General features: G+C 27.1%; 2 protein-coding genes across 6 annotated transcripts; one reads left to right on the forward strand and one right to left on the reverse strand.

Moving 5' to 3' along the window:
- The first annotated feature begins 596 nt into the window (after positions 1-596).
- LOC103578197 (copper-transporting ATPase 1) lies at positions 597-15,685 on the forward strand. Of its 5 annotated transcripts, XM_008559189.3 has the most exons (14): positions 597-853; positions 930-994; positions 2,788-2,878; positions 3,084-3,123; positions 8,225-8,637; positions 9,146-9,429; positions 9,512-9,733; positions 10,850-11,079; positions 11,168-12,462; positions 12,560-13,155; positions 13,228-13,431; positions 13,516-13,736; positions 13,809-13,967; positions 15,227-15,683. In XM_008559189.3, the coding sequence occupies exons 3-14, from the start codon at positions 2,794-2,796 to the stop codon at positions 15,345-15,347; spliced, it is 3,870 nt and encodes a 1,289-aa protein (XP_008557411.1). In that variant the 5' UTR covers positions 597-853; positions 930-994; positions 2,788-2,793; the 3' UTR covers positions 15,348-15,683. The 5 variants fall into 5 exon arrangements, with proteins under 5 accessions (XP_008557411.1, XP_008557410.1, XP_008557408.1 ...); XM_008559188.3 differs by having other exon boundaries at positions 597-994; XM_008559186.3 differs by lacking the exons at positions 597-853; positions 930-994 and adding an exon at positions 1,008-1,207.
- Positions 15,686-16,113: 428 nt separating this feature from the next.
- LOC103578196 (uncharacterized) lies at positions 16,114-18,197 on the reverse strand. Its single transcript, XM_008559184.2, has 4 exons — positions 17,932-18,197; positions 17,697-17,860; positions 17,432-17,583; positions 16,114-16,292 (listed from the first exon to the last, which is right to left on the reverse strand). The coding sequence occupies exons 1-4, from the start codon at positions 18,083-18,085 to the stop codon at positions 16,247-16,249; spliced, it is 516 nt and encodes a 171-aa protein (XP_008557406.1). The 5' UTR covers positions 18,086-18,197; the 3' UTR covers positions 16,114-16,246.
- Positions 18,198-25,577: the final 7,380 nt, after the last annotated feature.

The following is a 25,577-nucleotide window of genomic DNA, read 5'->3' on the forward strand; positions in this document are numbered from 1 at the left end:
AATTCAACCCTTTTTAAATGTCAGTAGTGATTCAACACAAAAGAATATTAACGTTTACATTTCATTTTTGTACCGCTGACATTCGTTAAATATAATTTACATATTATTTTGAGGTTATCAAAAGTAATAACTATTATTCAACATTTAACTATTTTTTTTTATAGTAAACAATGTTCCATTAATACCAAAAAAAAAAAAAAATCACGTAATGTTTTATAACAGTCATAAATGGTAAATCAATTAAATTTCTTTACAAGACAAAAAAACTTTCATTTAGTGAAAACATAATTTTCACATGACATGAAATGATTCGAAATTATACTAAAATCTTTCTAATTATTATGATAAACATTCCAGTTTTTAGTAAATAGTAAATTATTCATATATATTAATAGTTCGAATTCTCAAGTTAAATTGTCGTTTTTAAAATGTTCATTTCACTTTTATTCTTGTTAATAATTTTTCCGTGACTATCAATTGAGTTTCCAACATAAATTTTATATTAACTTTAAAGTAATACTTGATAAATGTCGATAGTGTGTAAATCGATTTGAAATTTTAAACACAATTACGCAATATTTTTAACTGTGTTACCACATTATTATTTTTTGGTGTTATTAATTTTCATTATGAAAAACCTATTTTCATTTCTGCTACAGGATGGCGTTTTCATGTTTTCTCAGAAAACTTTAAAATTAAGGCTGGGCCATACTAAGCGAATTTTTGAATTTTACTTTTCTTTTAATTTATTAATAAAATGTTATTATAGAAATTTTTATAGCTTCCGAAAAAATGTGTAGGACAAACTTTTTCCGAAGATTTTCATCATTCGAGTGACGGAATTATTCAAAACGTAATTAGAAAAGTAAAATTCGGTTAGTATTGCCCACCTGGCAGTTTATATTAACAGATACATATATCATTTGCAGCGCTGCAGTATATTTCTTTGGATTTTGATTTCTGAATTGGAGAGAGTAATCGTGGTATTGATAAGGTAGTTATTATTATAACTTGACTATTGTACCTATTGTGTGTACTGTAAAAGTATCGAAACAGGGCCGTCACATTTGACAATAGTCTTGATCGTAGTCTCCATCAGTCATTCATCTTTCTAATAAAGACAAAACATTAATATGAGTACTTTGTTTATACATAATTATCAGTAGGATTGACCTATAAAATGAAAATTGTACATTTTTAATAACAAGTGAGTATTGAGACAGAAAGTTCTGTTGTTGATTATATTTATAAATCTGTAAATAGTAATTATAATTAAGATAACTTGTGAACAAAGAACTTTCTATTATAAATCTATGGAAACAAATTTCTTAAATTATTTATGATGCTAAAGTGTATTAATTAATTAGCCTATTGTGTGATACCTTATTTCAAAAAAATTATTTTTATTTAAAAACCAATATATTAAAATTTTATATTAAGTCAATATTTAAATATTTACGCACTGTGAACTTGCGAATAGAAAATAATATAAATTTTTTATATTATTATTAATCATTGTTTTTTATACTTCATTTAAAAGTTTAATTAATTTATCGGTGCAAAAACCCGTCTCATTAGTAAAACAATTTTGTATAAATTACCTAATATTTGATTTACTTTTATTGAAATTTGGATTAAAGATTTTATTCAACGTTCAATAGTTCAACTTTTTAATTTGAATTAAGTTAAATTTATTGTGTTTCATAATTGTGTACAAAATTTAATTTTATTAAATTTAACCTTATATCTTTTTTTTTTCATTTTTTTGTGGTAAAAATTAAAAAAAAAATTTGGGCATCGGTTGGCCCTGTGGGCCAGACCCAAAACCTCCCGCTGTTTTCGAGCTCAAGGAGCTCGAAAACATTGTTGTGATTACATTTTCGAGCTCGTGTGGAAGATCAAAATTTTGTTTTGCAATTTTCTCAAACGCATCCATCAGTTTTAAAAATTTTTGCAGCAATAAAAAAAGTTTAAGGCTTGAATTTAGTTTTATAATTTTTTGAGACCAATCGATTAAATATTTTTTCAAACTATTCAAAAAATGAAATAAAAAAATTTTTTTTACACTAGATTTAAATATTTTTCAAATACTAGCCAGATTAATTTTTTAAGATCTAATCAGATCTAATAAATTAACAAGTTTTGATTAATGAACATCAATTCAAATTCAAATAAAGCTGTCAGCAATTAAACAAAAAAAATTTTAAGATTCATTTATCAGGTTTCAGTCAATTTTTAAATTAATTAATTTAGTAGATATATAACGAGTATAATTTTTTAAAAATTGTTTTTTTAAATTTTTCGAAAAATTAACAAACTATCTAATTAATTCAAATCAACATTTTATGAGATGTTCTGTATGAATTTTTTCAATTTCTGCAAAATCTATTAAAATCGATAAATTTATTTAAGACATTTTACTCAAGAGTCAGCGATTTTTTTTTTATTAAAATTTATGAAGAATAAAATTTAATTGAATACGTTAAAAAATGAAAAAATAAATATTTAATATTTAATTTCATTAACGAATTAAACGGACATGCTAATTATCATTGAGAAACATTTTTTTTAACATTATCGTCACAACTCTGACAATAGCATAAAACTCCGGAATTACCGCAGCTATTGAAATGAAATTCACATATTATTAAATTAAATAAAAATACAAATTTCGTTTTTTACTTTAAGAGATTTTAATGCCTACAACAGTAAAATTTCTCATTGATAAAAATAATTCATCCATCTGAAATTAATAAATTGTTAATTTTTTAATTTTTCCTGTTCTAGGAAACAATGGAAATCCAAGATGTATTAAAAACTAATGAACTCTCAATCGAATATTTAGCTACAAATAAAATAACACCCACGGATAAAAAAGGTTTGTAAATATTATTACGAATATAATTAAATAATGTATGACATCAATTCTTTTTAATTGATATTTTTAGTTTTATTTATAAAGTAGATTTTTATATTTATGACCTAATCAATGCTATTATTTTTATAAATTTTAATGTTAACATGTACTCACGTAATTTCGAAATATTTATATACATAAAATTTTTTTTTCTTTTTTATTGCAGAATGTAATACTGAGCTTGCTGATAAACCAGTAGTAAATGGGTAATTAAAAAACTCAAAATTATATTTTATTAAATATTCATTCTTATTTTCTTTTGTCATTTTTTTGTTTTAATGCTAACAATACATGAATAAAAATGTTTGAAATAATATAATAGGAAATACATCAAATTTTATTATAATAGTCTCCCAAACTTGAAACAGGCCAATTTTTTTTTAATCAGTCTAATCTATACGTATAATATTTGTAGTCTAGCATAACAAAAATTGAAATTATATTCTAAAAAGAGAGTTTTGTAATTAATAAAAATTATTACTTAGTACGTCAGCATTTAAGAATTAGTAACCCGAGAAAAAAAATTTTTCATAAAATTTTGTGAAATTATACTATTAACATTTTGTAAAATTTGACATTATTCTTTTCAAGATGCCAAGGAGTTATTGGTATGAAATTGTTATATATTTTTATGAAATTTCGCAAAATTTCGTGAAAGACCAAAATTCGAATTTTCTAAAATTTAATACAAAATTATTTCCCGGGAAGCTACATTTCTCGAGAAAAAAGAGAGTGGGAGAGTGAGCTTTGATTCTTAACAAAAGTCTTTAGTAGTTTAGTGACATGGTGCAGGATTGAGAAATCAGATTTTGAAGCACCTTTTACCTTCCCACTAAGAAAATTGTAAATTTTCAAATAAAAAGGGGGTCATTGGTTTCGGTCCAATTTTCAAAAATCGAGTTTTCGACAGATCTTGACATTTTGAGGTCTTAGGAAGCTATTCTGACTCTTTTCGAGATGATGCCTGAGTGTATATATGTGTGTACGTATGTAAATATTCTCTCTTTTGAACGGATTAACCAATTTAAATCGTTCAGATGGCATTCGAAGCGGCCTATTAGTTTCTAAAATCAGTGAAAAATTGAGCTTAATTAGTACAGTATGTTCGGAGTTATTTGAAAAATAACATTTTTAAAAAAATGTTTTTTTTAAATAACTTCTAACTTACTCCATGGATTAATTACAAAATTTTATCAGCTTTCAAATTCAATAAGCCGCGTCGAATGCAACCCCAACCATCAAAATCAAATCATTTGTTCAAGAGATATATTTACTTAATTAACAAAAATTTCAAAAAAGCGTTTTTTTTCGAATCGTGTTTTGTTGATTTCGAATAAATCAGTTTATTAGTAGTACAAAAGATATCAGCTATGAATTATTTAAAAAATAACGAATATTCTCATTTTTTCACATGTTGTATATATTAACTCACTGGTTTAAATTAAAGTTCATGTAACTCTTCATCTTGATCATTTTTATCATTTCTGTCAATTTAACAAGCGTAATCGTTAGCAAAACTCTAAAAAACGACCCTTATTGATTATTTTCATTTTCTAAAATTCCTCGGAGATTAATACGAAACCTCTTCAAGTTCGAAAATACCAATGTACTCGAAGGTGTTGTCGAGCTTAAAGAGCTGGAACATGTCTTGACAATAATGTTTTTAGGCGGGAAGTTTCGGAGCTGCCCTGCAGGGTCAACTGTTTTTTAAATTTTTCTTTCTAAGTGCTGGGCGCGATCACTGATCCTCGTAATTTTTTGACAGATCCCTTATCCACACAACTGGTAAACCTTAAATGAAAGTATATTTTATTTACACATATTTATCGAGTTATTATTTGATTTATTCAAATATTAGAAACTAAAGTATACGTCGTAACAATCATTATTCTTTTATAATATTTTACCTACCAAAAATGAAAATCAGTGTTTATTTGTATAATTCGTTGCATAAATACAGTTACTGTAGAGCACTCGACAATTTCATAATACTGGCATTATAATTTTTGTATTTGTACATATACTTGTAATGTAAATAGCTGTGGTCAAAGAATTATTACTACTGAGTTATTGAAAAGTTAATAATGGATGCATTAAATATTGATTAAACTATCCATTTATTATCGAATTGTTAATAATTTTTACTTAAATTAAATAAGTATAATAAAATATACTGCAAAGTTTATTATTTTTAAAATATTAAAAATTGTAATTATAAAAGTATAAATAATAAAAAACAGCCGGTCATAATTTGTGATTCATAATTCATTTTTTAAAATATTTGTAATATTTTTTCTAGAATAATAATAGAAGCCATAAAAATTTACATTAAAAATTATTATGCCAGCGTTACAATGATATTGATTTATTATTATCTAATATACTATCATAAAAATTCGTTCAAATATTTTCTTTTTTGATATATTTTTCAGGCTGTTTTTCTTTTTGTATGCTTTATTTCTATGAATTATACTAATGAAACATTTATCAATTCAACATTGAGTTTAATATTGTAGTTCGTTTTAAACGAAATTTGTCAACTGCATTTTAGTGTTGATTATATAAACCCACATGATCATATAATAATACAACTTTTCATTATCTTTTAGTGATTTATTCAGCTATATACATAAATAAAATGAAAAGTATTAAATATAAAGTCAAATTAATATTTATTCAGATTAATGTGTGAATTTTTATCAACCGAGTGATAATCATTCTCGCTTAGAGCCTCGTGATATTCTTATCTCTTTTCCTACTGTTTCGAATATTTATATTATAAAGAACAATATGAATGGTTACATTTATTTTATTTTAAGCTGTTTAATTTTTTTTTAATTTAAAATTTAATATTAAATTATAAAAATTATTCATTTGCTTCATATTTTGAAAAATCATTCTTAATTCGTTTAATTCATTCATAAAAAATATCTTTCAAAATTTGACACAAATAATGAATTTTTATCTGAAGAAATAACTTTAATAGTATACTATATATTATTAATGAAAATTTATTTATTTATTTATTGGAGTTAAATGAGTGTGTTGAACAAAAAATATTCTTTAATTAGCAACATAAAAATAAAGAGTTTTAAACAAACTTGGCGGTATCAGCCACTGGATAACCATGATTTTTGGTGAGCTCAATAATTAAAGAAACACTTCTATTTTCAATTCATTTATTTTTTTAATACTGTAACAAATTAGAGAAATCATTTCAAAATTTCTCTGTAAGAGAATGATAATTTCAAAGTTAAATTAAACTGGTGAAAGATTATATAAGACTTAAGTTATAATGAAGCATTAAAATTTTATTTCCATTTTTACAAAGTATTGGACATTTCTCAGCATACTTATAGAATTTAAATCAAATAATTCATAATATCATAAATTCTTATTTACTTTCATTCTGCGATCTCATAGTGTGTGATGTGGTATTAGTTTTCTATGTTTGTGAGAGCCAACAATTCTGAGTCCACAAATTGGAGCACGCGCGTACCTTTCTCTTAAGGATTGCCATCCACTCAGTTCATTAAACGACTGACATCTGTGCACTACATTTTTTTAAATATTAAACTTACTTTACTTATTTTTATTTATTTATTTTTTTTATAAAAAAATTACTTAAAGAGTAAATTTATTTATTGGGACTGTGCACTATTTTATTGATTTAAATATGAGTTTTTACTTAGAAACTTCAGTGAATCAGATAAAATTTGTTGATGAAAATCTTTTGCCTTCTGTGAAATCAGTTAAATTTCATGGATATAATAACAAGTACAATAATTATACTGCTAATGAAAATGCTTGCTTACTTGGGTCAGTAATTTGCTGTTCATTTTTTATATTTAAAAACTCTATTTATTTTAGTCGTGAAATTTTTTAATTTTCTTTCATCATTATGACTGTTCGAAAGTGACTTTGTAAATTAACGTATACTTTTTTTTTGGTTTCACATAAAGAAAGTTTTTGATTGAAAAACTATAACAGTATAAAATAACGTGTGATCATTTTTTTTTTATAAATTTGTAGATGAAAAAATTTTAATATATTTAAGAGAGGGGAAAAGTTTTCGGGAGTTATAGTCTCTGAACCACTTATCTTAGTCTGACAAGTTTAATATTATTGAATAGACCTTGGTTCCTTTTTGTTCGTAACAAAAAAACAAAACTGTTGTGAATTGATACTTTTTTAATAGACAACTGCTTATAGAACACTCAAGGACACATTTTAAATAATTTAAAACTTATCTTAGAATTAGTAAAAATTTGTTCTTGTTTTAAATAAATTTTTCTCGTCTTAGGAATTTTTTTTTTTTCAATTCATAATGCAGAATATTTATTGATGTAAGAAAACATTTTTCACGTCAAGAAATCTTTTTTTTTCTGTGTAGAAATGCCAGTAAAATAAAAAATCGTGATGTTTAAATTTTAATAATATTTAAATTATAGTTATAGATTATAAATATTCAAGCAAAATATACTTGTTGCATTTGGTTTCGAATTCTTTATTAAGTAATATGATCTAATATAATGTACAAAAACTGTAATTTAAGCTTGTAATGATGATCATTAACAAGCGCAATCATACCATAATGTTCAAGTTACTGTCACTTGTGTCTAGTTCTCGATATTAAATAACAAAACTTTTTAACACTTTATAAATACTTATTCTAATGACTGATTTATTAACAAATTTATTATTTCTTTGTTTATAATTTTTTAAGTTTTATTAAACAAAAATTTTTTTGTTTTGTAGTAACACATTAAGAAAAATCTGCAATTAGTATATTAAAATATGCTTTTACTAATGATCGTTATCATGTGAAACTACACACTTTCAATTTTGTGAAACTCTTGAGCAAAGAGACGTTTATTGAGTATGCACTTAAAGTTACTACAAATCACGCAGATAATTCGTTATCAGTTAGATTAGCTATATTGAACTTCGTACGGTTTTTATGAAAAATATATTTTTTCAATTAATAAGAAAATATATAAATAAGTATTAAAAAATTTCGACTTTTGTTTATTTTTAATATTCACATGTGTAAAACTTGTTATTCAAATAGTTCACATTGTTCAGTAGAATTTAATACTATCGCCGTTCTAATAACAAATTTAGAGTTGCAACTATGCAAAAAATGTCTGATAAAATACCACTTATTAACAAAACTACCAGGGTCGCAGATATATTCTGGTATTAATTTGTTTATTAGTTTTACTATAAACATTGATTATAATTAATAATTTAATATTAATGATGAATTGTTATATTATTTATAATGATAAAAAAATTTTTTCATAGGGATGTTGATGATGAACCTGACGACGATAGAACAATTCAAAATGATCAAGAATGTCGAATATCCCAAACTAATGGAGATACTACAGTATCGATAAAAATTAAAATTATCGGAATGAGTTGTCAAAGTTGTGTTCAGAATATTGAGAGTACAATAGGAAAACAAAAAGGAGTTTTAAATATTCGAGTTAATTTAGAAGAGAGCGCTGGTTACGTCAAGTATGATCCTCAAGAAATATCTAGAAATGAGGTAGTAGAAGCTATAAATGATATGGGATTCGAGGCATCTTTAGAGCCATCACAAAGTGATGATGTTAATGTTTATGATGCAGTTAATAAATTGGAAATTAATCCCACTGTATGTACCATTCATGTCGATGGTATGACTTGCCAATCTTGTGTTAAAAGTATTACAGGTATAAAGATTTTATTTTTATTATACGTAAATATATAAAATAAGAAATCAATATGTAGTAAAACAAAACCCTATCAAAACAAATCCACGTAAGATTATACGAGAATCTATAGAAATCCATATAAAAAACTACAGATACCTGGATTCCCATACAAAAAATACATATAGAGACTTAGATATCTGGATTCCCATGTTATAAATGTATATAGGAACCTGGGTATTTGGATTTCGATCTAAAAATTTTCTTCACATGTCATTCACATGTGAACATACATGGTAAACCATGTATGTTCACATGTGAATCTAAATTAAGTTCCCATATGGATTTGTTCATGGTGTGGATTCTCATAGAAATCCTCCTAACAATCTATATAAGAATCTGCTAGATTCCTATAGGAAATCATATGGGAATCCATCCGAAAACGGCATGTGGGAAACTAAGCTGCATTTCCACGTGGATTTTTTTTGATAAGGAAAGTTTCATAATTATACTATTTACTTTTTTTTAGATGTCATATTAAAGAAACGAGGTGTAATAAAGATTAATGTTTCTTTAAATGATAAAGAAGCTAAAGTTACATATAATGATGCAGATATTACCCCAATTGAAATAGCAACATCTATAGAAGAAATGGGATTTGATGCATATGTTAAAGAAATTAATGGCAATGCTATGATCTCACCAACAAAAACAATAAGTAAAGATAAATGTAATAAATCTTTTTTATCACTTAACGGTGCTGGTGACTATAAAAAAGCTGATAATTTTTCTAAATGTCATTTGCAGATAAATGTAATGAAAAATTTGATAAATTTTTATTTTAATCTTTTTTTTTTATAAACTTTTTTAAAACATGAAAACTAAAATTTTTCAGGGTATGACGTGCAGTTCATGTATTGCTGCTATAGAGAAACACTGTAAAAAATTGTATGGAGTTGAAAATATTTCAGTCGGGTTGTTGGCTGCTAAAGCAGAAGTAATATATGCACCAGATAAAATCTCCCCTATGGACATAGCTTCTAGTATTACGAATTTGGGTTTTCCTTCAACATTGATTGAAGAACCTGGAACAGGTGTAACTGAAGTAGAATTACAGGTACTAATTATGATAATTTAAGTATCATTCAATTGTTTTTCATACACGCTCTACTACGCTTCTACGGTTTTATTCTTGCCTAAATATATTTCATCGATGTGCAAATATAGTTGGTCCTCACAATCAGAAGATGAACGGAACTATCTTTGTTGCACTCGTAGAGTGAATATGATAAAAATTTAAAAACAATTATTCTCGGAGAAGAATTATAATTTTTAACCCTCTGCTAAAGTTTTAGAAAACGCTAAATCAAATCAGCCAAAAAGTTAATAAGCTATGATCATTTAAAATTTTTTGATTTTTCGAAAAAATCGACTTTTGCTGATTTATGGTCGAGTAACTTCTGAACATAAAAAGTTAATCTATTTCGGGTGATTGCATCCTTTGGTTTATTCAATTAAATTTAATTGGTGCTATATTACTTATTTTTCGATAATTTTTTCTAGTATTTTGATGAATTTTAAAATTGAAAGAAACATTTTTTGCTTTAGTGTTTAATAACTTTCGAGTAATACTAGTACATAATAGTTGAATTTCGTTAATTTTATATTATAGTTTATCAACTGAGCTTTAATTTTTACTACTTTACTTTTATAATCGCCTTTTCTTAAAAAAAAATTATCTATTTATTTATTGAATTTTAGCTGTTGCCTTTGTTCTCCTAATTTTTTCTAAATTTCTGGGACTGCTCTAAATAAATTTATTGCCATGTAATACTTTTCAAATCTGAATATCTCAATTCGAAAGGTCATTACTAAGTTTGTTGCAATTATTATGCCTTCAAATGTTTTCGACCTCGAAATGTATAAAAAAAGCTGAAAAAAAATTCATTTTTATTCAATCTTATCTTAAAACTTGAAAATATTTAAATAAATAATAAGATATCTACCTCCATTTCGGATATCAAATGGCCTTTTTTAACTATAAAAACATAAACTAAATAAATGAAAAAATTGAATACTGTTTATTCTTCGATAATTAAGGACACTTCGAGAAAAATTAGTTTTTTCAACTTAAAAATAATAATTTTATATATTGAACAACTTGTGGAGCGTTTTAATTTGACTTCATTATCTTTTAAAAATAAACTATATACTTTTTCTTACCATATTTTAGATTTCAGGAATGACTTGTGCGTCTTGTGTAAATAAAATAGAATCTACGGTAAGTAAATTACCAGGTGTACAATCAGCAAATGTAGCTTTGGCGACCCAGAGAGGAAAATTTAAATTCGATTCGTCGAAAACGGGTGCTCGAGACATAATTGAAAAAATAAATAAACTTGGATTTACTGCTAATTTATTTAGCAATAATGAAAAAGATAGTAGGAATTATTTAAGTCAAAGGCAAGTAATTATGCAATCAATTTTAATTTTTTTGAATATTTAATTCAATAAATTAATAAGAATATTTTATTACATAAAAAAAAAACAGAGAAGAAATTCAAAAGTGGAGGACATCCTTTTTAATATCCTTAATCTTCGGACTTCCAAGTATGATAATAATGACTTATTTTATGTTAGACATGTCGATTAATCATAAAAACCATGAAGATATGTGTTGTGTTATTCCCGGGGTGTCTTGGGAAAATTTATTACTTTTAATATTTTCAACCCCTGTACAATTTTTTGGTGGTTGGCATTTTTATGTTCAAGCGTACAAAGCTCTGAAGCATGGTACAATGAATATGGATGTTCTTATCTCAATGACAACAACTATCTCATATGTTTATTCATTATGTGTATTAATAGCGGCGATCGCAATGCAAGAGCATACGAGTCCTCAAACATTTTTTGACACACCACCGATGTTATTGGTTTTTATCAGTTTAGGTCGATGGCTCGAGCACGTAGCCAAGGGAAAAACATCAGAAGCTTTATCAAAACTTTTATCACTGAAAGCTACTGACGCAGTGTTAGTAACTCTGGGACCTAACAAGGAGATTTTATCAGAACGAGTGATTAGTATTGATTTAGTTCAACAAGGTGATGTACTTAAAGTCTTCCAAGGTTCAAAGGTCCCAGTAGATGGCCGAGTGTTATCTGGACAATCAGCTTGTGATGAAAGTTTAATTACGGGTGAAAGTATGCCAGTGTTAAAAAAACCCGATTCAATTGTCATCGGTGGATCGATTAATCAAAGTGGACCTCTTTTAATAACTGCAACGCACACTGGTGAACACACAACACTTGCACAGATAGTCCGTTTAGTAGAGGAAGCTCAGACAAGCAAAGCCCCTATTCAACAATTGGCAGATAAAGTTGCTGGATATTTTATACCATTTGTAATAATAGTATCTGTCCTGACACTTATTGTCTGGATCATAGTGGGATATGTAAACATAAATGGTTTGCCAATATCTACAATAAATGAAATCAATGGATTTAGAAGAAATAAAGATGAAATTATTTTCCAGTATGCATTTAGGTGCGCTCTTTCAGTGCTTGCAATCGCATGCCCATGTGCTTTAGGATTAGCAACACCTACCGCTGTTATGGTGGGTACTGGTGTTGGTGCTTTAAATGGAATTTTAATAAAAGGTGCTGATTCTCTAGAAAATGCGCACAAAGTTAAATGTATTGTTTTCGATAAAACTGGAACCTTAACACATGGTACACCTACCGTCTCCAGAATAGGACTTTTTGTCAATGAAAATATATTTTCAATAACCAAACTTTTAGCTATTATTGGTACCGCAGAAACTCGCAGTGAGCATCCGATCGCTTCAGGTAAATATAGTAGAGTGTAAATAAATAAAATTAGCTTCTATAGTAGTATATTACGTAACAAGTGGACTAACTCAGTCATTATTCGTTTTTATTTCAGCTATTGTTCGTTTTGTTAAAGAAACTCTTGGTACTGAAGTTAGTGGTAAGTGTATAAAGTTCCAAGGTGTCGCAGGATGTGGTCTCAAGTGTCAAGTTACGCATTTATCTACAATGATGTCTTATGCTTATAAATCGGAAAAGATACTTAATTATTTAAATCAAGTGCGACCTGAATCTTCCGGTACATTTAATTTAAATAATGTTCCAGTAGATTTAATAAATTTTCCAACAAAAGATGATGATCTAAATAATCTCAAGTCTAGTCTTCAGCTTGAATTATTAGATCCTGATATGCCAAATGATCAAGGTAGTTCTAAAGATTATTATGAAGTGTTTATTGGTAATCGTGAGTGGATGCGTCGAAACGGTATCACGATACCTCAACATGTTGATGTACAAATGATGGAACAAGAAAGTTTAGGATGTACATCGATTTTAGTCGGAATTAATAATATATTAGTAGCAACTATAAATGTTGCGGATACAGTAAAACCAGAGGCACATTTAGTTGTGTATACTTTGAAAAAAATGGGATTAGAAGTAATTTTATTAACTGGAGATAATCGAAAAACTGCTGCATCTGTTGCGAAACAAGTAAACATGATTAACTGTCTTTCTTTCTCCTTTTTTTTATAATATTTAACTAATGTATATTAAATTTATTAGATTGGTATCACTAAGATATTTGCAGAAGTGCTACCGTCTCACAAAGTAGCCAAAATACGTAAGCTCCAAGAGCAAGGAATTCGTGTGGCTATGATAGGAGATGGAGTAAATGATAGCCCGGCTCTTGCTCAAGCTGATGTTGGTATTGCTATTGCATCTGGAACTGATGTTGCTGTTGAAGCTGCGGATGTCGTTTTAATGAAAGTTAGATTATCATTATTTTGAAAAAATTTTTCTTGTCACTTATCAGAATAAGATGTTATTAATTATTTTTTTTATATATTTCAGAATGATTTATTAGATGTCGTAGGATGTCTAGATCTATCAAGAAAAACTGTATTTAGAATAAGATTAAATTTTTTATTTGCAAGTATTTATAACTTACTAGGCATTCCGATAGCTGCTGGATTGTTCAGTCCTTTTGGTTTTTTTCTCGAACCTTGGATGGCTTCTGCTGCTATGGCCTTGAGTTCAGTTTCAGTTGTTGCAAGCTCACTGATGCTCAAATTGTAACTGATATAATTTATAACAGTTAATTATAGTTTATTAAAATTATTTATGAAGCTAATTTTTTATCATAGATATAAAAAGCCAACCAAACAAACCTTAGAAACTCCGGAGTATTTGTCAAATTTGCAGATGCATTGTACGAAACCATTGGAACATGTAATTACGATGAATCATCGTAGTAGAGATACTTCAATTATAGAACCTTTGCGTTCTTCGTCAACATTATCGAGGTATGAAAAAAAAAAAAAAAAAAAAAAAAAAAAAATAGCTATACAATTTTTTTAACAAACTGTTTATGATTAAATTTGAATTTATCAGCACGTTAGCATGATGATTTGTATGAATTTATAACAATTTTTTATCGGTGCGTATTCAAACTTCTCATATTGCTTATGTTAACATATTTTGCACTTCAATTTTTGTATGAATTTTTATTCACCTTCTTGCTAGATAATATAATACAAAAAATAGTGGGATATAATGTAACTAATTGTGAGTATTTCTATTTTATTAATTTTAATGTACATCATAAATTAATTCACCATATCACTGGTAAAAAATATTGTGTATCTATGTTAAATCAACACATTTATTAAATGTGACTTTAATATTAACACATAATTTATGTTAAAAACTCACTCGATAGTCACGAAAAAATTATTATAAAAACAAAAATGAAATCGACATTTTATAAATATCAATTAAAAATTTATAATATTAATATATTACATTTACCATCAACTGTCAATTTTACTTAAATTTAAACTATTTATATATTAAATTTACCATTAACTACAAAAAATGAGGGATAAATCCGGAGTGAATACGAATTTTATTTAAATCTGAATTCACTTTGTTACTCGAAGTTTCGGAATTTAAAAAAAATCACTGTATGCGAATTGAATAGATTTTTTGTGAGTAATTTCGGCATGATGCGAATTTTATTTCAATCCGCATCCATTCCGACCTAGAGTTTTAAAACTTATAGTATATTACACACCTAGTAGGAAATTCCAACCCGTACGTGTAATTGTCTACCCGATCCGAAAGGATTGGGACGTCCTACCTTCCTTCGTGGCGTGTATACTATTTTTTACCAAACCTGTATCTAAAACTTTAAATTCAACACAAATAAGTTGTATTAAAAAATAACTCAAATATTGTGTGGACCGTTTCTAATGCACAGATTATGTTGATTTTAACACAATATTTTTTATTATATACATTAATGATCAATGGTTTTAATCAATAAGATTTTAATTTACTCGTAACACCATTAAATACTAATTGATAATCTAACTACTTGTGGCTTTTATTGTGCCTGGTCTTCAAATTTACTAAAAATTATATTAATAATCTTTCGTTAATTGCGAAATGAGCGATTTGCTTACTCGATATTGCTCTAGCTGTAAGAGATTATTAGTGCAAACGAAACGTCGTAGAAAGTGCGATCAATCGATATTTATAAATAAATATATATTTTTTATAGGTTGTTTGGGACTAAAGATGAAATAGAAGGCCTCCTTATAGATGAAGATCAAGTAGGATTTACAGTGAAAAATTTTTCAAACCAAAAAATTTCTACTGTTAATGGAGAAATTATATCATAATACATTTTTAATAATTTTTTAATAAATTTATTACACATACCAGTGATATATATTAATTTGCTTTTGATAATTGAAAACTTGTTTTTGTACTTAACATGCTTACATTCAGAAGACAAAGTAATGATAAAAATTTTCTTTCTTATTTTATCAAGTATCAATTAATTTTGCAAGTAATGTAATCTAATAGTTACCATGTATAAATAACAGACACATATATGTGTGCGTGTGTGTGGGGTGTAAGACAATATTTGCTTAATATTTACCATCAGTAATAAAATTTATGAATCCTTTATAAAATAAGAAAGCAATTTTATTTAATTGACAAATGAAAAGATTTTAAAGATTAAAGATTAATTTTTATATTTCAAAATCTATGTACATATGTAATTATTAAGTGTATAAAAAATAACAAATGTATTTTCAAATGACTATGAAATTGAAATATTTAAGACTGAAAAATAATTTTTATAAAATTTATTATTAACCTTATTCTACTTAATTCGATTATTAAATGTGTTCAATTATTTTATTTTTATTTTTATTACAATGCTTGTTTTGTTTTATTTTACATTTCATTTTAAAAAATCTATTTTAATGTAAACTATCGTATTCGAAGAAAAAATAGTTAAACTTATTTTTTCGTATTTTAATTAACAAAAATCTAACAATAGAAAAAATATAACCATAATAAGTTTGTTAAGTTTTAATTTATAATGAGAAATTAAAAATATTAATGATTTTATTAAACTTGTGTACAAACAAATCAATTAAAAAATAATTAATTTTATAAATTTAAATTTAAGCTACTTTAACTTAAAATCAGTTGAGGTAATATTTATCTTTAATGCTAGAAAGAACAATTACACGTTCAACCGAAATATTATTAATAGATTGAATCTTCAATGATAACATGCTAAACATTCAACGTGTTCGCCACCGTCATAGCTAAAATAAAATATTAAAATTAAATTGTACTAATTAATATTTTTTTAATTATTTGCTTAAATTAACACAGTAAAAAATATTGTGTATCTGTTTCAAAAACAGTCCACGTTAAATTTTTTGTGTTCGTTCTTCGATAAGACATTGGGATAACCCATCAAGCCAAATTTTTTGTGTTGATTATTTTGTGTTAAATCAACACATTTAATAAATGATACTTTAAAATTAACACAAAATTTATGTTAAAAACTCAACCGATAGTTACGGAAAAATTAATAGAAAAACAAAAATGAAATCGACATTTTATAAATATCAATTAAAAATTTATAATATTAATATATTACATTTACCATCAACTTCATTAAAAAAATGGGTAATAAATCCGGAGTGAATACGGATTTTATTTAAATCTGAATTCACTCCGTCACTCGGAGTTAAAAAAAAAAACAAATCATTACTCCGTATGCGAATTGAATAGAGATTTTTTTTAATGGAGTGATTGCGGCATGACTGTTTGTGCACAGAGAAAAATGGGCTTAAAAAATCTGCGAATTTTTATTATGCTGTCGACCAAACTTGAAACAAGAAATTGAGTTGTCAAAAAATTATTATGCTACGCTACAAAAAATATTATATATTTGAACCATATCGATAAATTGTAATGAATGTCATCTGTCTAAGTTAGGAATTATAGTAGAACATGAAAAATTTTTTGAGGCTCACAATAATAATTATAGAGCAGCATAATAATTTTTTAACTTAATTTCCTATTTCAAGTTTGGTCAACAGCATAATAAAAATTTGTACATTTTTTGTCTCCATTTTTCTCTGTATGTTAAATCAATGAGTGTCAATGTAGCAGACATCAGACAAATTTGAAATTATAAATAACTTATTAATTTTTTAAATGCGCATTTTTTAAAAATTATATTTTATTAATTATTTACACTATTTATTAATAATTTAAAATTTGTTTGACGTCTTCTACATTTACACTTATGTTAAATCAACGCATATCACTGTATTACTTAAAAATTGTACATCTAATTATATATTATCAACATTTATCAAGTGTTACTTACAGACTATGTTAATTTTAACACAACATTTTTTACTGTTAAGTAATTTAAAATTCCACTTACATGGTTAAACTACATTTTGGGCAAAATACTTCCAGACATTTGTTACACTCGTTGAGGCACTTCGGACAGTGAAATTCGATGCAAAGGAAACAACAAGTACGATCGATGACATTTAACTGTTTACAATTAGTACATATCTGTTTATCCAGTGGCTGTAATTAAAAAATATTATTATCTTTAACTTGCATAATTGGTCTTTAAAACTTTGGTATTATGGACTTATTTTTTTTTTAACTTAAACACGAAGGTAGTTTAAGTTTCTTACCATGATAATTTTTTTACTGACTTCTAACTCAAGGTTATTAGTAAGAACCATTTGCTTGAATCTTGGTAGTTCAAAGTGATATCCAGCATTTTTTTTGTTTTCTTTGTTAATTGTAACATCATTAGTTATTTTAGGTCCATTTTTTAACAACTGCATAGTTCGATCTGGTATTTATAATTATTTAAATAAAAAAAATAATTTAATTATTTTAGTAATATCATGATAACCTCTTTACCATAAATTTTTTGCAATTCTTTTTCTTTCTCATCTTTGTCAGCGGATTCTTTTAATCCGACGTGAACCTTCAATTGACGAGTAAGATTTTCATCAAATGGACGACAACGTTTCTTTATGGATTCTTCATTATTTGAATTTATTGATGAAGACATGACGATATAAACAGCTCAGTACAGTTGTAAAAAATAAACTACTCTTTTTAATTTCAAATATATATTACGTTCTTAGGTTCTTACACACGCACATATGCACAATACACAGCACACACTATAGTATATACCTATAGGGGAGAATTCTGTTTAGGATGCATATGCATATCATTTTATACCCACAGTCCCTATCATTAATAATATTAGAGCAATCCGAACATTCTTTCAGTAGCTCGACTTTAATATTCATTTTTAACTTCCCGCTAATTATATTATCGATAGCACTTCTCATAGAACTCATTCATTCTTTTAAAATTTCTATGCAAATTTATGAGAATCTATTGGATTCTATGATATTTTCTAAACAAGGCTGTGTGACAAGAGATAAAACCAGATGATTTTAGTTAAAGGTCGGGTTGATTGACCTCATTGGAGCCCTCGCGGTTTTGAATCACCCTGGAAACATTGTAGAATCACGGTGGTTCCACGGCGGTTACACGGTGAGTTTTTTATCATATCACCATGATTCCACGGTGGTTACACGGTGTACCCACCGTGGATACACCGTGGAATCTCGGTGAATACACCGTGGAATCTCGGTGAATACACCGTGGAATCTCGGTGAATACACCGTGGAATCACGGTGAGTACACCGTGTAACCATCGTGGAAACACCGTGTAACCATCGTGTATACACGGTGATAAAATGGCACAAACCCACCCTGTAACCACCCTGGATCCACCATGATTCCACCGTGTTTCCACGGGGAGGTAAGTCCTAGCTTCATATGAAGTTTGAAATCGTGCTTTTATTCTTTGTAACAGAGCGCATATTTCATGATTACCTACATTAAAGTTCCAAGTTCCAATGTCTAAAGCCAGTGCAACATAAATGTAAACTTTCGGTGCAGATATGGTGAAAAAGACGTTTTTCGCTTTAGCAAAGCGACCAGTTATTTTAAACTCTTGAAAACATATCGGTCAGAAACTGACTTGTTATGACTGATTTAACAAGCATTAAAACTCATATATTCAGATGATATGAAAAATATAACTTATATTACATACAAATATGTTATTTATCCATGTAACAATTTCCATCACAAGCATTTGGTCAAGGCACTGATCTTAAAAATTTATCGATAGCTACTCCATGTATTCGCCCAAGATGACGTACACAAGACAATCTTGCAGTAGCCCTGTACTATTTTTTTGTATCTTGCAGAAAATCCCAAGGTGTCTACATCTTTTTATATCTATTAATTTGCCACAAGATATTAATGCAAAATTCTAAGACAAGATTGTTGTAGGACTCGTACATGATATTGTACAAAAGAACATTGAAGATGTTTTGCTCAAGACGTGTTAGTAAAGTAACTTACACGTATCTTGAGTGGGTAATGCACTAGAAATTACATGAAGACACTAACGCATATTTTGCGCGATCTGCTCAAAAAGTATCAGACAGATACAGAAGTAAGATGGATAGTGTAATACGACACTTCTTGAGCAGATCTGGCGCAAAATATGCAATATGTATAACAAAATTTTTTTAACAAGTCTTGCGCAACACGTGCAATTTAAAACTTCGTAATAGTGTCTGCAGCAAAATCCATTGTTATGCAAAGCCGTAGACAACTAGTAGTACAATAGTGTACTAGTGACCAGGTTTGGGCAAGATTGCTATAAGATTGTTATATGAGTAAAAATTGTAATATTACAAAAAATACAAAAATTTGACACGTTGCTATTGCGTAGGAGATTATTTATTTCATTTACTATTTGTGATATATATTTTTTTACTTACAAAAATTATTGTTACAAAGCGTTTGGTTTTTTCATTAAAAGATCAACTTATCTATCCGACAAAATGTTTAGAAATAATTTGGCTAATCGATCTAAGCTGGATTTTTTTCTTCGTCTGTACGGATGACACTTAATGAATCACATTATGTATATATAACATTATTAATCATTTAATATTATGGATTCATGCTTCCTTACGTACAATATTTTTTTTCTGAAAATAATCGATTTTTTAAATTTTATTTTCATTTTCACTTTTGTACCTAATGTCACTAATTATTTAATTAAGGGACGGGGACGGTCATCGTTTAGACACTGCCGTCACTTAAAATTTTTTCCTATTCTTATAGGAAAATTATTTCAATCATATGTATAATTAAAGTTTTATGTATTTTTTATAATAAATTTAAAATAAATTTTTCGTATGTTTTTTATATGATTGAATATATTTTAGATGAAGAAATAAAATGAATTATATTCGGTAAAAGTCACTTGCAACCGCAGTCGTTATTGTCAGTTGTCATGGACGTGTCACCAAATTTATAAATTTAATTTGTGACGTGTAATTTAATTACAGAAAAATATTTATTAATCCAATTATCTATAGTTGCATGTCCAATCTACTATTTTTTTTATCTAATAATTATCATCCTTTCCTTTACATTTTCTCATTCAATTGTTATACCTCCCATGAAATGAAAAGATTCGTTGATTAATTTTTCAATAATATACATTGATTTTTTTGGTATAAGAAATAAATACTTTTAGCAGTGATTATAGACGATTAAATATTAATAATTGAGGCTTCCTATTCAATAGCATTTCATCACTGAAAATAGTTATATTACAAAGAGAGTGATATGATCAGTATAATGAGAGTATGTGATAAAATTATTGCATTTAAACATTTTACATAACACATTTTATATAAAAAGAGAGTTTACTAAGGGGAAATTAATAATAAATTAGTTAAATCAATGTACTTTAAATCCAAGGGGTTTACAAATATTTCAATTAAAAAAATCTGAATGTCTCACTTTTTTTTAATAGTATATTGTATGGCAAGAGATGAAACAAAACGATTTCAGACGAGGGTGAAGTTATTTGCCCGAATTGTAGAGGAGAGCTGACATTATCCATGGCCTGGAATCGTGCTTCAACATGTCACACACGATATTTTTTATGATAACCTGCATTGGAACTTAAAGTTTCAGTGAAGGCAGCCAGTTAGAAACAAGTTAATTTAAGACCAACGGTGTGGTCAACTATTAGCATAAATGTAAATTGTAATTTGTAATTAAGCAAACACTATAAATACTATTTATTATTTACACTTATTTTTATAAAACTTAATCGTAAAGTCAGAACTGTCATTTACGTAAATGAAATTAATAATCTAAAATTACTATTAAAGAAATGACAAGTATCAGAGCTGGAATTGCGAGTACCTTCAGTCAGTAGATAGAAACATTATGGGCGTATTCAGAAATACACTCTTGACATGAAAAATAGTATACGCACCTTGGCCAGTAAAAAGGAAAGCCTTAGACCACATGTTTGTCAGTCTCGGCTTCACCTCGGCCAATAATTACATGTGCTCTGGGACCTTTCTTATTTTACTAGCCTAGATATATAATATACTAATTTTTCCAGAGTGTATTTCTGAACACGCCCTCTTTGTTTCTTCCCAAAGGACGAAACAATTTTGTTTCTGCCCACTGACTGAAGGTATTCGTAATTTACACGTTTGGTTAATTGTTCCAGAGATTGGACTGAAATTAGTTTGTGGCAACTGGCTGTACAGACACTGAAACTTCAAGTTTCGATGCTGGTATAAAAAAAAAAAAAAAACATTTTCGATATTACTATATACAATTTATAAGTATTTGAAAAGTAATTATAATCTATTTAAATCGGAATAAAACATTTCTGTGTTTTAAATTAACATACTCAAGAATTAGTATATTAAAGACCAAGGGAGGAAAGTAGAACATTCCAACTCACGTGTATAATTGCCTACCCGATCCAAAAAGATTAGCACGTTCTACCTTTCTCCGTGGTGTGCATACAATTTATCACCAGACCTGCACCTGAATGTTTAAATTTTTGTCTCTGTTTGTGGGAAGAATAGCGATTGCAATAATTTTTATCATTTGTTTTCTTATAAAAGAGAAAATAAAGATTTTCTTACCTCTAAACAGGGTAGGAGTTTAAACTTTCGGTGCAGGTGTGAAAAATATTGCTTTCAATAGTTTTTTTCTCTTTTATGAGAAAACAAATGACAAAAATTAGCGCATGCGCTATTCTTCCCCCAAGCAGTGGCAATAATTTAAAATTTCAGATGCAGATCTGGTGAAAAATAATATACACACCATAGAGAAAGGTAGGACGCCCCAATCCTTGAGTTCGTCACCCTCATCTTCGGCTCGGGTAGGCAATTTATAAGCGTCATGAAATGTCTTTTCCTCCCTTAGTGTGTAATATACCAATAAATGTAGAGGTTAGTGCAAACCTTGATTGTTGATTATTATGTTTTTAGTATGATTTTTATGACAATAATTGTTTTTTATATTATCGACATTTAAACTAAAAGTTTAAATGCCAGTTTAGTTAGCCACAACAAGCCAATTTTTGACCAATTCAATTTAGTGGGTTTGAAACTATCGATTTCTGCCAGCTAAATTAATTTTTAATTTCATTTTAGTCCTTTCAGTCAACCTTGTGGACTATTAAATTTTTACATGCACATTGATATCAACTTTTATTGTTTCGACTGACTTACAACATTAAAAATATAAGTTTTAATAAAGATAATTATGGAAAGTGTATATAATGTGTGGTACGGGATAAAGTAAGATTCAGGCTTCGTGTAATGACAATCTCATACTCGTATGAATTCTTCTTGTTTTATTCCTTGCCACTTAATATACTATTGTAAATGGATTTGTTAAATTTACATAATCTCGCGAATTGATGTATTATTGTAAGTAAAAATAAGCTATTTATTATTTACTATATTAATTTCTGGCGTTGAAAGTTAGTATTAGTTCATTGAACATACTATAAGAAAAAATTAAGCCTATTTTTACACGGTGCCCCTTACTTTTTCAAAATATTTAATGACATTGAAGGGTCAACCGTAATAAAATATTATTCATTAAATTAAAAAAATTTGGGAAACGGTTAACCCTGCAGACCGCAATTCTTAAACTTCCCGCTGATTTCGAGTTCCTTGAGCTTAAAAATATTATTGTTAATGCAGTTTCAAGCTCAAAGAAAGTTATGTCTTGTCTCGGACTACAAAAATTCAAAATTATTTAAAAATTCTTAAAACTTCGACTGAATTTTTGAATTGATTAAAAAAATTTTTTTTAGCCAATTTCAAAGAAACTAAAAATACAAGCTTTCTTTTTGTATTTCTTAGATATTTCAGAATCTATCTGATCGAATGATCTAAAGTTCATATTGAAGTGTCGGCTGACAAGCAATTTTGAATGAAAATTAATATTCGAAACAATGAATAAAAAATTTACTGAGAATTTATAAGGATAAATTAAGATAAATGAAGATGGGTGAGGATAATATCATGGATTTTTCTATCCTTTTCCATGCTTCTTCTATGCTTCACATTACACACCCACACCATTCTGAAAATGAACAAAATAGCTTCCTAAGATCTACAAACGTCGACATCTCATGAACACTGTGAGCTTGAAGTTAACAGGCAATGAATAATTTTTGGGAATTTTTTTTAAAAATAAATATATTATAAAAAAAGAGAAAAAGAAAATATATGCTTATGGAGAAAATTAAAAAAACTATAGATGCAATTAAAAAAATTTTTTTTTTCTATAATTTATCGTTTTGAAAAAAGATAAAAAATTATTAGTCCTCGGCTAACTTCAGTAATATATGAAAGTATCGATTTTCAAAAATCGGAGCGAAATAATAATGTCCCAAAATTTTCGGAAACCGTCGATTGTCAAAGCGGGAAGTTAATAACATAGTAGCCCTCGTTGAAACAAAGACAACGTACTTATAATTTTGCCGGGATATGGATTTAAAAAAAAAATTACTTACAGGTGTTATCAATGTGGAATTAAGCGTTATTTGATAAACAAAGTTCAGTAAAATTTTTATAAGATTATATAGTTGAGCCCGCAAAGAATGACTTTGACTCCAACTACTTGGCTATAACAAAGTACATGTATTTGCACTAAAGCGCATGTGCGGTAATGATCTGATTTCAGACAAATAGTGGAAAAACGTCATTACTTGCGACTTCAACTATAGTTCAAAATTTCAAATTTAGTAGGCTAAAATTTTGTTAACAAATTTAATTAAACAACTGATTTAAAGCGACTATAGGTAGTTCATAAAAAAATCTATATCCTGGCAAACTTATAACTACGTTGTCCTTTTTCTCAATTAATATTTTAATTTTTTTTAAATCAATTAATGAAATTTTAATATGGTTGATATTTCAAAGTCATTGATTATTTTCAAAAAGTGGGGGGTATTGTCAGAAAATATCTTTAAGGTTGCGTTTTTAAATATGTAAATGAACAAACGAATCATTCGAAAAAAAAAAATTCTTATTTACAGATCAAAGTTTTTTCTTCTTCAGTTATTTATGATGTTTTATCAAAAAGTAAGCCTCATATATTAATCAAAGATAAAAATGAACATTAAAAATAAAGTGAGGTAGATAATAAATGAATAATAATTCATCGATGACTATTATATATATTAAGGTGTTTAAAAAAAAAAATTTTTTCTCATGGTCTCAAAAGCTAGTTTTGAGTATAAAAAAAATCCTCGCGAAAGAACAGCTCGAAATTTTAATCCTAGTAAGAGCTCAACGAATATTTTCCCATTTAAATAGCATGTAAAAAAATTATTATTATTATTTTTTTTTTTTCTTCTAAATAAAAGTATCTAAAAGTTTTTTTTTCAGAAATCGAAGAATATGATTTTGGAGAAAATTAAATTCTGTACAAAAAAGTTCATTAGTGTTTTCTTTGTATAAATAACAGACAATAAGTTACGAAACTATAAAGTATAATAAATAGCATAAGTTCATGTTTTTATTGTATTAAACAGTTTTTTGACAGAAATTTAAGATTTTTTTCGCTAAATATGCAATTCATCTTAATTTAAAACTGATGTATTTTGCAATAACTTATTTAATTTATTTCATTAATTATATTATCAACAATTAATTTACAATTTAGGTGGTAAATTTTTTTTTCTTTTTTAATTACAAATTAAGAACAACTTGTTTTATTGCAATTAGGATATTTTTTTTTTCGAACACTTGAAAAAAAATTTTTTACTTTCAAAACAGAACTTTATTTAAAAAAAAAATTAAAAAAAAAAAAAAAAAAACAGAAAGAAAAAAATTTTAATGCTAAAAGAAGATACTGTACTTTAGAAATTTATACAAAAAATAAATAAGATCGCAGAAATCTTTTTGAAACACCTGACTTATTATTCATAATATGGGAAAATAAATATTCGTTGAGCTCTTACTGGTATTGAGATTTCGAGCTGCTCTTTTGGGAAGATATACCTGAGACTGACTTTCAAAATCATAAGACTTAAAAAAAATAATAAAATGTTTTTTTTAAACACTCTAATATATATATGCGCTACAATATTTAAATTTCTATTACCGTAACTTTTTTAA

This window comes from Microplitis demolitor, chromosome 5 (assembly GCF_026212275.2).
Source record: "Microplitis demolitor isolate Queensland-Clemson2020A chromosome 5, iyMicDemo2.1a, whole genome shotgun sequence".
Taxonomy (NCBI): Eukaryota; Metazoa; Arthropoda; class Insecta; order Hymenoptera; family Braconidae; genus Microplitis; species Microplitis demolitor.